Source organism: Grampus griseus, assembly GCF_964374135.1.
Source record: "Grampus griseus genome assembly, chromosome: 2".
Taxonomy (NCBI): Eukaryota; Metazoa; Chordata; class Mammalia; order Artiodactyla; family Delphinidae; genus Grampus; species Grampus griseus.
Window position 1 is genome coordinate 146204107 of NC_139018.1, and position 15085 is coordinate 146219191.

Genomic DNA, 15085 nt, shown 5'->3' on the forward strand with positions numbered 1-15085 from the left:
AAATGGTGACTATCTCACAGAAAGAAAGTATTGATTAAAAGACTGTCCTTATTTAAGACTTAAAAATTATAAATGACCAAAATACAGAGATGACTCTAAAATATTCCTTGTATATTAATGAATTCGTTTATTCTAAGTATTTCCTTAGTAAATATTAACTAGGTGGTAGGCACTAGAGATAAAAACCAGCAATTGAGACAGTCCCTGCACTCTGGCAGCTTCCCTAGTCAGTAGGGAAAAAGACATTACCACAATTACCTGTGTGATGAAGAGTTCGGATGGAGCAATACATGATTCTGTGCCTAGTGGGGGTCAGAGAAGGCCTCCCTGAGAAGCAAATGCTAAAGCTGAAACTCTACCTAAGAAATACTAACACTAAACCTGAGAAATGGACTTCCCTGGTGGCGCAGTGGTTGAGAATCCACCTGCCAATGCAGGGGACACAGGTTCGAGACCTGGTCTGGGAAGATCCCACATGCCGCGGAGCAACTAGGCACGTGAGCCACAACTACTGAGCCTGCGCGTCTGGAGCCTATGCTCCGCAACAAGAGAGGCTGTGATAATGAGAGGCCCGCGCACCGCGATGAAGAGTGGCCCCTGCTTGCCACAACTAGAGAAAGCCCTCGCACAGAAACGAAGACCCAACACAGCAAAAATAAATAAACAAATGTGGGTTTAAAAAAAAAAAAAGAATATAAACCTGAGAAATGAGGTTGGGTGGGGGTGGTGGTGTGTGTGTGTGTGTGCGCGCGCATGCGCGTGGGTGTGGGTGTGTGCGTGCGTGTGCACACTGGTCAAGACAGAATGGTTAAAAACAAGTGCACCAGAAGGTATGAAGGAAAGACAAGACAGGTTTGATGAAGTCATAAGTGTAGGGCAAGAGTCAGACAGAGAAGCAGCCCAGAGGACCCTGTAACCATGTGGAGCAGTCCACAGAATGGACCAGGGAGATCCAGAGACTGCATCATGAGGCTGGGTGAGTCACTTAATAGACAGTGGTGTGATGCTCCTCACCCGCCGTGCCCCACAACACAAAAAAGGAAAAAGTAACGATGTGTTGATTAACTTGATTGTGGTGATCGTTTCCTAGTGTATACATACCTCAAACCATCACACTGTACACACCTTAAATACATAACAACTTTACATATTAATATACAATGTCAATTACACCTCAATAAAGATGGAAGAAAAAAAAAGATGCTGGTAGCTTGGATGAGGGTGGTGGTGGTGGAGAAAGGAGGAGTAGGACAGTCAAGTGTGGTGTTTAGGAAGTTAGAAGGTGTTAACCGGGCATAGGAAAGCAGGGGAAAAAAGATGTCACGGAAAACTATACCATGCTGCCCCCGGCTGGCTTGAGAGACAGGAATATATGCAATGGGATATTTCATAAGAAACATTCCACGAGGGAGATGTGCTGTATCTGAGGGATGCAGACGAACACCTAAGTGTACATGCCTATGAGTCAGCTGGGGCACCAGGGTACACACACTGGACCTAGGGAAGGAGCTGTGCCATCATGAGCAGCCCACGACACTGAGAGACATGAGATTTCCTAAAGATGTTATATGAAGTAGAAAAGAGATTCTAGAACAGAAACCCACAGAACACTGAAAGGTAGAATGAGGACAAAGAGATTGCCAAGGATACAGAAAAGAAAGAGGGAGGAACCCCTGAAACCCACAGCATTACAGGAGCCAAGAGAAAACATTATTTCAAAAAACAGGGAGTGGTTAATTATTAGAGAAATGCAAATCAAAACTACAATGAGGTATCACCTCACACCAGTTAGAACGGGCATCATCAGAAAATCTACAAGCAACAAATGCTGGAGAGGGTGTGGAGAAAAGGGAACCCTCTTGAACTGTTGGTGGGAATGTAAATTGATACAGCCACTATGGAGAACAGTAGGGACGTTCCTTAAAAAACTAAAATAGAATTACAGTATGACCCAGCAATCCCACTACTGGGCATATACCCAGAGAAAACCATAATTCAAAAAGACACATGCACCCCAATGTTCACTGCAGCACTATTTACAATAGCCAGGTCATGGAAACAACCTAAATGCCCATCAACAGATGAATGGATAAAGATGTGGTACATATATACAATGGAATATTACTTAGCCATAAAAAGAAATGAAACTGAGTCATTTGTAGAGACATGGATGGATCTAGAGACTGTCATACAGAGTGAAGTAAGTCAGAAAGAGAAAAACAAATATGGTATATTAACATATATATGTGAAACCTAGAAAAATAGTATAGATGAACCGGTTTGCAGGGCAGAAATAGAGACACAGATGTAGAGAACAAACGTATGGACACCAAGGGGGGAAACTGGGGGTGGTGGGGGTGGGGGTGGGATGGGATGAACGGGGAGACTGGGATTGACATATATACACTAATATGTATAAAACAGATAACTAATAAGAACCTGCTGTATAAAAAATAAATAAAATTCAAAAAAAACAGGGAGTGGTTAACTATGTGAAATGGTACTGAAAAGGCAAGTAAGATAAAGACTAGAAATTTCTACCGGATTTAGTATGACCAGTTCTAGGAGCAGATACCAGAGAGAGAGGGCTGAAGAGTGAGTGATGAACAAGGAGAAACAGCTCTGAACACAGACAGTCTGACTGAGAAGTTGGTATGGATGAGGGCAGAGGGGAGCAATAACCAGGAGACATGTCAGGTTTCAGTAAAGCGGATCAGAGCCAGCCTTCAAATACTCTTACACCTTTTTATCAAAATGATCAGTCATCAACGCTTTCCTGCATGGGAGAGACACGCCCACGGCAGCAAGAAGCCACAATCAGACTCATTTGTACCAAATGTGATTACCTGAGGGGAGGCAGCTAGGCTTCAGTTTCAAAATTTTTTGACAAACAAGTCCTTTGCTTTTAGAGCAATATCCTGTGGCGGGTCCTCTCCCTCCGACTCTCCATTTAGAAAAGGCAGCCTGCCCTCCCTCCGAATCCAATGATTTCTACCCAGATGTAGGTACTACTGATCCTGACAGCTAAGTAAAACACTGAATTGCAACTTGGTGATGGCGTGACATTTCTTGTATTAGCCTATTCTACTCACAAGAAGTAATCCAAAATCCAACTACTGGACAATTTATGTGAAGTACTATCTGCTACAACAAAATGATTCAAGAAGAGGAAACAGATGACCCCTGAAGCCTGACATCACAGGATTTGATTTAAAGCAACAGGACACAAAAACGAAGATAACAGAAGACAACAAAGCAAAGATATAAAGTGATGGCAAACTTACTTCTCATTAAAATTAGTCTTAAAATTTTCATGTGAAAATGATAAACGAGTTGGTAGAAAATACCTTCGTTTTTCCGGGATTTCACCAGTGTGACTTTGGTGGGTCTGGCAGGTTGACTGGAAGCCACAGATCGCCTATCAGATCGCGGAGACAGACTCCTCTCTCGACTTGCACTTCTATCCCTGGCCCAGCTCTTCTCACTCCTCCTGTTAACCATGCCCCCACGGCCACTTCTCGGGTCGTGTACTTCCTCATCATAACTATCTTCTTCATTCTCAGATACTGGTTCAGGATCAGGACGACTTACTGGTATCTGAACTTTCTTTTTCCTTCGAATGGTCTACAAATAAGAAGGATTAGAATATGAGCTGATTTTCATATATGTACTTTCAGTTCTTAAGAGAGGAAGATCACATTTTTCTGGTCTCATACTCATTATAAATAAGAGATATAATACACAAATATAACAAATTAATAAGGAATACTTTTTTATATTGGTTATCTTTTCTGCTCTCCTGGTAAACAGATCTGGTTAAGAAGCAAATTTGGAATAGAGGGCCTAATAAAGTTCTTAATTAATTCAGAAGATCTTCTATGTGTAATAATTACAAGCTTACAGGAAAACTAATAATTACTGGTGGTTTGAATAAAGGAGGGAGCACTGTACTCTAATACAATCAAATATACTGTAGTTGTTACCAAACCAGAGCAAACTTGCAGGCCCAACTTGATTCCTTAAAAATTTCAGAATCCATGAGTATCAAGGCCCACAACTGTCCTACTGGAACTCTAAGAGAGAAATTTATTGTACTTCCACACTAACACTGAACTTAGTGTTGTGTTGGAGCTAATAACTCCATGATACTCCACCAATACAAACTTTGTTTCTCTCTCTCCAAAATTTGTAATTTATGGTCTATGCATAAATTCCTTCTTCTGGCTTTCTTTACTCAATTGACTCTGATACTGGTTCAATTTTCCCTGTCCACTTATTTCCTTTACTTTCTGTAAGATCAAGATCTATTTGCGTTGCCTTCTGACTGAGTGGCCTCTTAATCCCTGGACTGCACTCTGTCTTCTCACACCAGTATACATTTGATCTCATCAGAGATCTGCAAGATCTTCTTGAGTAACACTCCTTGTCTTCTACTTCTGACACCCTGATCTACTGAAACTTCTCCATGTCCATCTTATGTCTGACTCCTCCATGCCCTCCTATTCTCCTAGTCCATCAATTCCCTCCTGGTTTCAACTGTCTTCCTCCCAAGTTTGATGAGTTGTCATGCTTCGATATTTAAATGATTTTCTCTAGCCCCGGGATACCACAGCCCTGTACCTGCTGAGTCAGGACCCAGCCCACACCAGTAGGCTGGCACCAGCCCCTGGACCCCCAGGGCCCTGCAGCCAGAGACTCCATGACCAGCCTGCCTACGCTGGGCACTAGCCCTGGGACACATAGGACCCTGACCCTGTCCACCAGTAGGCCGATACTAGCTCTGAAACACCTTGACCCATCAGCCAGCCACTCTGGGATCCAGCCCCACTCACCAGTAGGCTTACAAAGCTTTGGAACACCCCGAACCCTGCAGCCAGTGATGTCTGAAACCAGCCTGCTCACCAGCAAGCCTACACTAGGACCCCTGGCCGCACAACCAGCCACCCAGCTCTACCCACCAGTGGGCCAGCACTAGAGAGAGTGGGCCCAAATCAATAATATCAGAAATGAAAAAGCAGAAGTTACAACTGACAGCACCGAAATACAAAAGATCACAAGAGATTACTGTGAACAATTATACGCAAATAAAATGGACAACCTAGAAGAAATGGACAAATTCCTAGAAATGTACAACCTCCCAAGACTGAACCAGGAAGAAATAGAAAATATGAACAGACCAATTATCAGTAATGAAACTGAATCAATAATTTAAAAACTCCCAACAAACAGAAGTCCAAGACCATATGGCTTCACAAGTGAATTCTACCAAACATTTACAGAAGAGTTAACATGTATCCTTCTGAAACTCTTCCAAAACATTGCAGAGGAAGGAGTGCTTCTGAACTCATTCTATGAGGCCAGCATCACCCTGAGAGCAAAACCAGACAAAGAGAAGAGAAAAGAAAATTACAGGCCAATATCAATGATAAACATAGATGCAAAATTACTCAACAAAATATTAGCAAACTGAATTCAACAATACATTTAAAGGATCATACACCATGATCAAGTGGGATTTACCCCATGGATGTAAGGATGGTTCAATATCCACAAATCGATGTGATATATACCACATTAACAAACTGAGGAAGAAAAATTTTATGATCGTCTCAATAAATGTTGAAAAAGCTTTTAATAAAATTCAACATCTACGTATGATTAAAAAAACTCAACAAAGTGCATATAGAGGGAACATACCTCAACATAAAAAAGGTCATATATAAGCCCACAGCTAACATGGCGGGCTCAATGGTATAAAGCTGAGAGCATTTTCTCTAAGATCAGGAACAAGACAAGGATGCCCACTGTCGCTCTTTTATTGAACTTAGTGTTGGAAGTCCTAGCCCCAGCAATCAGACAAGAAAAAGAAAAGGAATCCAAATTGGAAAGGAAGAAGTACAACTGTTACTGTTTGAGGATGACATGATACTCTATAGAAAATCCTAAAGGCATCATGAATAAACTGCTAAGAGCTCATCAATAAATTCGGCAAAGTTGCAGGATACAAAATTAATACAAAGAAATCTGTTGTATTTCTATACACTAACAACGAACTATCAGAAAGAGAAATTAAGAAAACAATCCCATTTACAAATCGCATCAAAAAATAAAATCCCTGGGGGCTTCCCTGGTGGCGCAGTGATTGAGAGCCCGCCTGCTGATGCAGGGCACACAGGTTCGCGCTCCGGTCCGGGAAGATCCCACATGCCGCGGAGCGGATGGGCCCATGAGCCATGGCTGCTGAGCCTGCGCGTCCGGAGCCTGTGCTCCGCAACAGGAGAGGCCACAACAGTGAGAGGCCCACATATCGCAAAAAATAAATAAATTAATTAATTAATTAAAATCCCTGGGAATAAATCTAACTAAGGAGGTAAAACACCTATACTCGGAAATATAACGACACCAATGCAAGAAACTGAAGACAACGGGAACAGATGTAAAGATATACCAAGTTCATGGACTGGAAAACTTAATATTGCTAAAATGACCATACTATCCAAAGCCGTCTAAATATCCAATGCAATCCCTATCAAAATGCCAATGGCATTTTTCACAGAACTAGAACAAGTAATTCTAAACTTTATATGGAAACACAAAAGACCCCAAATAGCAAAAAACGAACAAACAAAAACAATCTTGAGAATGAAGAACAAAGCTGGAGGCATCATGCACCCAGATTTCAAACTATACTATATGGTTACAGTCATCAAAACAGCATGGTACTAGCACAAAACCAGACACATAAATCAATGGAATGGAACAGAAGGCCCAGAAGATGAATCCACACTTACATGGGCAATTAATCTATGACAAAGGAGGCAAGAATGTACAATGGGGAAAAAACAGCCTCTTCAATAAATTGTGCTGGGAAAACAGGACAATTACATACAGAAGAATCATACTGGACTACTCTCTCATATCATGCACAAAAATAAATTCAAAATGGATACAAGATTTAAATATAAGCCCTGAAACCATAAAACTCCTAGAAGAAAACATAGGCAGTACACTATTTGACATCAGTCTTAAAAATATTTTTTGGATATGCCTCCTCAGGCAAGGGAAACAAAAGCACAAACAGGACTACATTCAACTAAAAAAGCTTTTACACAGTGAAGTTAACTATCAACAAAACAAAAAGGCCGCAGATGCAATGGGAGAAGATATTTGCAAACAATATGACCCACAAGGGATTAATATACAAAATACACAAAGAACTTACACAACTCAACGTCAAAAAATAAACAAACAACTCAATTAAAAACTGGGCAGAGGATCTGAACAGACATTTTTCCAAAGAAGACATACAGATGGCCAACGGGCACATGACAAGATGCTCAATATCACTAATCATCAGTGAAATGCAAATCAAAACCACAATGAGATATCACCTCCCACCTGTCAGAATGGCAATTATGAAAAAGAAAACAAATAACAAGCACTGACAAGGATGTGGAGAAAAGGGAACACTCATGCTCTGTTGGTGGGAATGTAAATTAGTCCAGCCACTACGCAAAACAGTATGGAAACTCCTCAAAAAATTAAAAATAGAACTACCATATGATCCAGCAAATTCCACTCCTATTCACCCAGAGAAAATAAAAACACTAATTAGAAAAGACATTTATGGGAATCCCCTGGTGGTCCAGTGGTTAGGACTCTGCACTTCCACTGCAAGGGGCATGGGTGCAATCCCTGGTCGGGGAACTAAGATCCTGCATGCCACGAGGCCAAAAAAAAAAAAAAAAAAAAAAGGAGGGGAGGGAAGAAAGGAAAAGGAAAAGACATTTGCATGTCTCTGTTCATTGCAGCATTATTTATGATATCCAAGATATGGAAGCAAAGCAAGTGCCCATCAACAGATGAACGGATAAAGAAGATTTGATACACACACACACACACACACACACACACACACACGAATACTACTCAGCCATGAGAAAGAGTAACATCTTGCCATCTGCAACAACACAGATGGACCTGGAGGGTATTACACTAAGTGAAATAAGTCAGACAGAGAAAGACAACTACTGTATGATTTCACTTATATGTGGAATCTAAACAACAAATGAACGAACATAACAAAACAGAAATGGAGTTACAGATACAGAGAACAGGCGGCTGCCAGAGGGAAAGGAACAGGTGAGACAGATCAAACAAACTTCCAGTTGCAAAATAAATGAGTCATGGGTATGAAATGTACGGTGTAGGAAACACAGTAACTACCTAGTATCTTTGTATGGTGACATATCGTAACTAGATTTATCCTGGTGACCATTTTGAAATGTAGAGAAATATAGAATCACCATGTTGTGTAACAGGAACTAACAGTGTTGTAGGTCAAATATACTTCAAAAACAAACGAATTTATAGAAAAAGAGGTCAGATTTGTAGCTACAGAGGTGACGGGGGCTGGGGGGATTGGATGAGGGCAATCAAAAGTGCAAATTGGGGCTTCCCTGGTGGCACAGTGGTTGAGAATCCGCCTGCCAAGGCAGGGGACACAGGTTCGATCCCTAGTCCGGGAAGATCCCACATGCCGCAGCAACTAAGCCCGTGTGCCACAACTACTGAGCCTGCGCTCTAGAGCCCGCGAGCCACAACTACTGAAGCCGGCGTGCCTAGAGCCTGTGCTCCGCAACGAGTGATGCCACCGCAATGAGAAGCCTGCGCACCACAATGAAGAGTAGCCCCCGCAACCAGAGAAAGACCACGCACAGCAACAAAGACCCAATGCAGTCAAAAATAAAATTATTATTATTTTTTTTTTAAAGTGCAGACTTCCCTTCATAAGATAAATAAGTACTAAGGACATAATGTACAACATGGTAAATATAATTAAAGTTGCTAAGAGAGTAAATCCTAAGTGTTCTCATCACAAGGAAAAAATGTTTTTTTCTATTTCTTTAACTTTGTATCTATATGAGATGATGGATGTCATAATTTCATGAAGTCAAATCATCATGCTGCACACCTTAAACTTACACAGTGCCGTATGTCAACTGTATCTCAGTAAAGCTGGGGGGAAGTTACTTTCTCTTGACCCGTTGGTCCTGTGCCAGGTCAAACCCTGTCCTGTATTATCTTCCCCTTCAGATGGCTGCATCCCCACACCGGCTGGTTAGGTTCTCCTCTATAAATTCATTTTACTTGAAAGAATTCTTTCATTTATTCAGCAATCCTTTCATCTACCTCTTGTTGCCTCAAATTCCATGGAATGTGCTAACACAGGTATCCCGAAACCGTTCTCTGAGATGCCAGTCACTAGGCCTGATTTATAGAGATCAGTGCCACTTCACCTCCCCACTCCCACATGCTTTCAGTGTCTCATTTATTTGGTCTTCCTTCCTGGTCTCAGACAATTCGATCCTCTTCCTGCATGAACAACACCCTTTCAGAGGGGCTTATTCTCATCCCTCCCCACCTCCAAGACCTTTCCTCATCAATTACCACCCCCCCGCAAGCCAGGTACCAACAACTATAATCTCTCCCTATTTACCTCCAGTCTGTCCTCTGCCTACTAATCTGCAAACTCATCTTCGATTCCCATCTTGCTACTCATTTCCAAGCTATCATCTTTTCTCTTCCTTTTGTGACTCACTTTCTTCAAAGGGCTGCTCCACACTTAATACCGCAGCTTCTTACCACCAAGAGTGATCAGAGAAGGCCTCCCTGAGGACACATCGAAGCTAAAGGTCAACAAGCAGCAAGAGGCCAGCATGTGGAAAGGACAGGCAGCCAAGGCCCTGTTATGAATGAAGAAAAGGCTGCCTGCCTTGCTACTCTTGGTGCCTCATGGCTGAGGCCCTTCCCGGGCAACATTTACTGTAAAGCACCCCTCACTGCCTCCCTGAGTCTTACTCTCACCTCTATTTCCATCTCCAACATGTTGTATTAGAAGCAATTCTTTGTGTTAGCACTTCGATCTTCAATCGCTCCCTAGTAAGGTATAAACAAAATAACCAGTTGAGTCCTCAAAGCTTTCCCCATCACTCCCCTAAGAGAGTGAGCACCACCTGTCTGAAATCTGCACCTGACGCACCCTCCATCTCAGATGATTTGCATGATGGCTGTGACTGTGTGTACCCATCAAGCCTACTGAAATTCAAGTTCCCTGAGGAGAAGGTCCTGGCCAGGTCATTTTAACTGTACCTGTAATGAAGTATTTGCACGTAGTAAGTGTTTAACTCATTGAAAAATATCCAATCCTGCTATGATTCCCCATTTATATTATGAGTTAAGTACTATAAACCCACTCAGGCTTGGTAATCATACTTGATTTTAACACTGAAAATTGTGAAACAAAAATTTTGGGAAAAAATGCCTACTTCAAAACAGGTCAGCTGAATTAAACATTCAAATATAAAACAAAACAATGAAATTATGTAAGTACTAGAATAAAATATAAGATATATGTTTTTATAACTCTGGTAAGGTAAAGACTTTTGTAAGCATGACACCAAAGGCAGAGCCAATCAAGTGAAAGTCTGACAGATATGACAGGATAAAAATGAAAACATTCCCATGATGATGAAATAAAATGATATAAAAGCAAACCAAAAAAACACTGTAAACAACGTACACACACTCACAAAGAAAATGGAAAAACAATATATGCAGTGTATACCACAAAAGGCTAATCATCTTAATACACACAACACTAGTGTGACAGTCATCAACATAAGAATAGGAACAGGCAAAGAAACATAACGGGAAGTATACATACCAGGTGAAGATCAAACCCACTTGTAATTTGAAATACTGTGTTTAGTCCATCAGTTTGGCAGAGATGTAAGCGTTGATAAAATTGTACTCTCTCAGTAGCTTATTGGTTTTCTAATGGGCAAATTGGCAATCCATGTATCAAAAGTCGTTCATGCCATCTGACTCTAAAAAGCTACTCCTAAGAAGTTATTCTTAAAAAGTAACTGAACAAGTAGATAGAAATACGATGATCTTTATTATTTTTAAAATAATAAAGATTATTTAAAAAATAATCTTATTAAAAATAATTTTAATAAGATTATTTTAAAATAATCTTAATTTTTAAAAAAATACTTGTGGAAACTGGACATTGAAATGCCCATCAGTGAATGCATTGAGGAAGTGTGCACACACACTGAAATGCTATGCAGCCATGTGGGTAAATACTAAAGTGTTCAGAGTTTATCTCTAGGAAGGTGTTTTCGCCCATTCGCTTCATAATGCTTTTTTAGTATGTTCAGAATTTTAGTAAAAACTACACATGTTCACTATGTTATAAACAATCTTTTACTATCTTCTCTTCACCTACTGTTAAACAAAATTAAGCACATTTATGGTAGTTATATTATCAAAGGAGTTCTAACATTTTAATTCAACGGAAAAGAAATTTATTGAGCCTAATGCCCAAGGGATCTTAGTTTATGGGAAGATATAAACTAAGAACCATCAAAATATAAGAGCCCAGGGCCGGGGAGGGAAGGAGCTAGCTACTCAGAACTGGGGGGAGAAAAAACATATATAGTGACTTGAGGTTCTGGTTATGGCAGGAGATGAGTTAAGGAAGACATCCTACAATGAAAGGCCACATTTTAAAACACTACGGTTTTATTCTCAATGATGAAACCTTAGCGTATGTTGATGACGTAACCCACTCTCTTCAGACGCAGGAATGAACAGCTACCCTCTGCTGACTGAACATGCTTCCACCCAACCCTCCTACAGCTTCTCCCTGAAGAGCAAACTACTTGCCCAACCTTCCTGAGTTCCACCTTTCCAAATGATGTAGCGAAGCACAGTGAGAGGAAAACTCATCCTTCTTACATGTGCTATTTCAAATACATAACAGGTTTTGGACTGTTTCTTACAAAATCATTTCTATGGTTAGAAAAGTCTGAAGTGTAGGAGTACAACTTTCTTGGTTGTATTATTGATGTGGGGCATGTGTACTAAACATTTTGCATGGAAAAACACAACAGTTCAATATTCCAAAGAATGAAGCTGGAGCTATGGGTGAAGCTCACAACCTCAGACACAGGGAGAAAAATCCAATTTACCTATGGTGCTCACCTTGGAATATGCAGTGACTCATCTGAAGAACACTTATTCAATTTATAAAAACCAACAAATATAAAAATTAGCAATTTGCTTCTGTAAATGCTACAATCTCATGTTATAAAAACTGTTTAAAAATTGTACCATCAACTAGCCAGTCTGTACACGAACTGCAATTTAAAACAACACTAGAGTTCCAAATGTAAAAATACAGTTACAACAAAAAGCTGTGAAAACACATGCACAGTAGAAGATGCCTGTCATCTGGAATGCAGTAACTAAACTCTGGGTCTACTGCCACATGAGAAAACTCACTTAACCAGCAAGGACACTGGTGCGGAGACGAGCCATACGGCACAGCAGCCTACACAAGGTGAGAGGGCCTCCAACTGTGGGTATACAGTCTCAGGAAATACCCCTTCTGGCTCTCACCATAGCTCCCAGAGGTCAAAACACCATGCAGGCCTCCTCACTCCAGCCCTCTCCTTTCTGTTGGGTCCACTGTGGCTCTGACTGTCTGCTGCAAAGTAGAAAGGTTCTCAGTGGACAAGGCAGGACAAACCATGTAGCCGCCAGCCTCTTCCTCCTACTCTATACACCTGAGCTAACGCCTCAAGCAGTACCTTAATTAGGCCTTTCAGAGTCTAGATAAGGCAGAAACAGGGGCAGCAAAGTGGTTAACGTGCTCCTCTATGCATTGATAGATATACATATATATATATATTTTTTTGGCCTCATGGCATGTGGGATCCTAGTTCCCCAACCAGGGATCAAACCTGTGATTCCTGCAGTGGAAGCACAGAGTACTAATCGCTGGACCGCCAGGGAAGTCCCTATGTAGATACAATTTTACGTAGGATTTTAACGTTAAATCCATTCTCTGCTACATGTGCCTAGTTTTAAATGAAACAGAAGAGTCTAGCAATACACTAAAAAACATATGAACCCTGAACAACTCTATAAAACAAAAAACAGAAAAAAAACAAAACACACAGAACAACCAAAAAAATAAATCCTTACCACTCTCTCTTTCCTCAAACTATATCACAGTAACAAAGTAGCAACAATATACATGTTCAAGGGACAACATAAAATTTGTCCACTGAACAAAACCTATAACAGAAAATACTTTAAACTGATTATACGCCAAGATTCAGTCTAATGTAAGTATTTTTTTAAAGAGGAAGCATTAAGCCATAAAGAGGTAACCATTCAACCAGGAGCTCCTTCCTTTCTTTTTCAATCAAAAAAAAATCCTAGTATCTGAGCTTTGAGAAAATACACACCAGTGACAAAACATACCACCGGTATTAGAAGAAAGAAACATTCCTACTTGTAAACAACTAACTTTAGAACTACTGTTCCAGATTTTATTTTCTTAAATGGGAAGAATGAATTCAAACACCAAAAACATACCAACAGTAAAGTTGGTATCTTTATAAAATTAAAGGTAAAAAACACTTACAATTTTTGCATTTTTTCCACTTTTCCTTAGTTGCTGAACAGCAAAAGCATGTTCAACATTATCCATTGAAACGCCATTAACCATCGCGACTCGGTCATTTTCCCTAAGGAAAAAAAGTGACCAAAATAATAACAAGTTAGACGAAACCATACAAATAAGTTTATAAAGATATTTTTAAGATAGGATCTTTAAAAAAGATATTCTAATTATGGGCTAATTAACCTGTCTTCAGATCAATGATAAAATAATGTCCAGCTATTTAATTTTCAAATCCCCCACAAAAGATGTTTAGCACTTGTAACTAACCACAGGTCATTAATTTTTTAACTATTAACGCAATGTTTCCCAAAAGGACTGAACAGGTACCACAATACACATAATGACTTCTGGTGGTACAGTTACAGGCATTCAATGATACTAAGTCATAAGGCTGGAAAAAGTTATTCCTTCTTTAAAGATAAAGTCTTTCTCCTTCCAATTTTCTTTCAGTCCTCTACTCATACTCTCATTTTTTTGCTAGTGTACCTTTTGCCTCTCTTTTATCTTGCTAATCTTCTTGTTGAACAAAAACACTAAGACTCAGAGTGAGAGGCTCCTGAAGGCTAGATTCTACCCCAAACTTAGTAACAAGTTTTCTTTTCACTATCTTTATTTTTTACAGTGACCTTCTATTTAAGTTTAGTGATACTAGCTTTCCATATATGACAGAGATAAGCATAAACGTATATTAATTTAGAAAAATCACTAGCATGGCATGCCAATGGCCGAGGGTAGGAAACATGCTTACTGCAGCTGCCCTTCTGCGGGTCCTCCTTTAAGCACATCTGAAATCACAATCGAGGTTTCCCCACTCTGGAAATGAGGATTATCTCTTCCACCAGATATTGCAATTCCAAATCCAAATCCAGGAGCCTAAAGTAACAATTATAGTAAAATGTTATGATGTCATACTCTACAATCTAAAAAAGTTCAAATATAAAAATTACAATCCTATTACAAAATGCTCACTCACTTGTATGGAAACACATCAGAATGACCTATCCTGGTATGGGAATGCAGGCTTTAATAAATTTAATGCTGGGCATAACAGAATATCGAAAACTGTCAATTACATGAATGTTCTTTAAGAACTAAAACACATTTAAAAATTCTGAACACTGAAATCCTGAATTCATTTTTGCTTATCAGAAGGGTTCCTGAGGGAATTGGCAGTGCCCCCCAGCCCCCCAGCCGTGATCATCACAAACACTGGCAACTGATTTGCAGAATGACAGATTTAATGAGCATATAAACCGGGTGCCATTTTATATAATAGAATATCAACAGCTGTGAAAATCAACTTCCTTCACTTACCCTAAAAATCTCTACTGAAGTAATACACTATAATGTCTTATACACACTGCATACAATAGAAAGTATACATTAATCATATCAAGCATTTTTTAATTACTTATATTGTTAATTAAACAAAATCGTAATTAATTATATACTTCTAAATGAGCTGAGAATCTTTACCATGGTGACTAAGGACAGCCCAGCACAGAAACAATCAAAATACTACCAAGTTATTTAAAAATTACCTAA

The 15085-nt window shown here is 39.9% G+C and overlaps 1 protein-coding gene across 5 annotated transcripts in view; it reads right to left on the bottom strand.

Moving 5' to 3' along the window:
• The window catches only part of TJP1 (tight junction protein 1), a gene marked incomplete at its 5' end in the record, with an annotated part of 256975 nt that overhangs the window by 51477 nt on the left and 190413 nt on the right, over positions 1 to 15085 (bottom strand). For all 5 annotated transcript variants that reach the window (XM_082647761.1, XM_082647760.1, XM_082647764.1 and 2 more), the window contains 3 exons: positions 3348 to 3624; positions 13502 to 13604; positions 14289 to 14413. In XM_082647761.1, coding sequence (XP_082503887.1) covers positions 3348 to 3624; positions 13502 to 13604; positions 14289 to 14413 — 505 coding nt within the window. The remainder of the gene's footprint in view (positions 1 to 3347; positions 3625 to 13501; positions 13605 to 14288; positions 14414 to 15085) is intronic.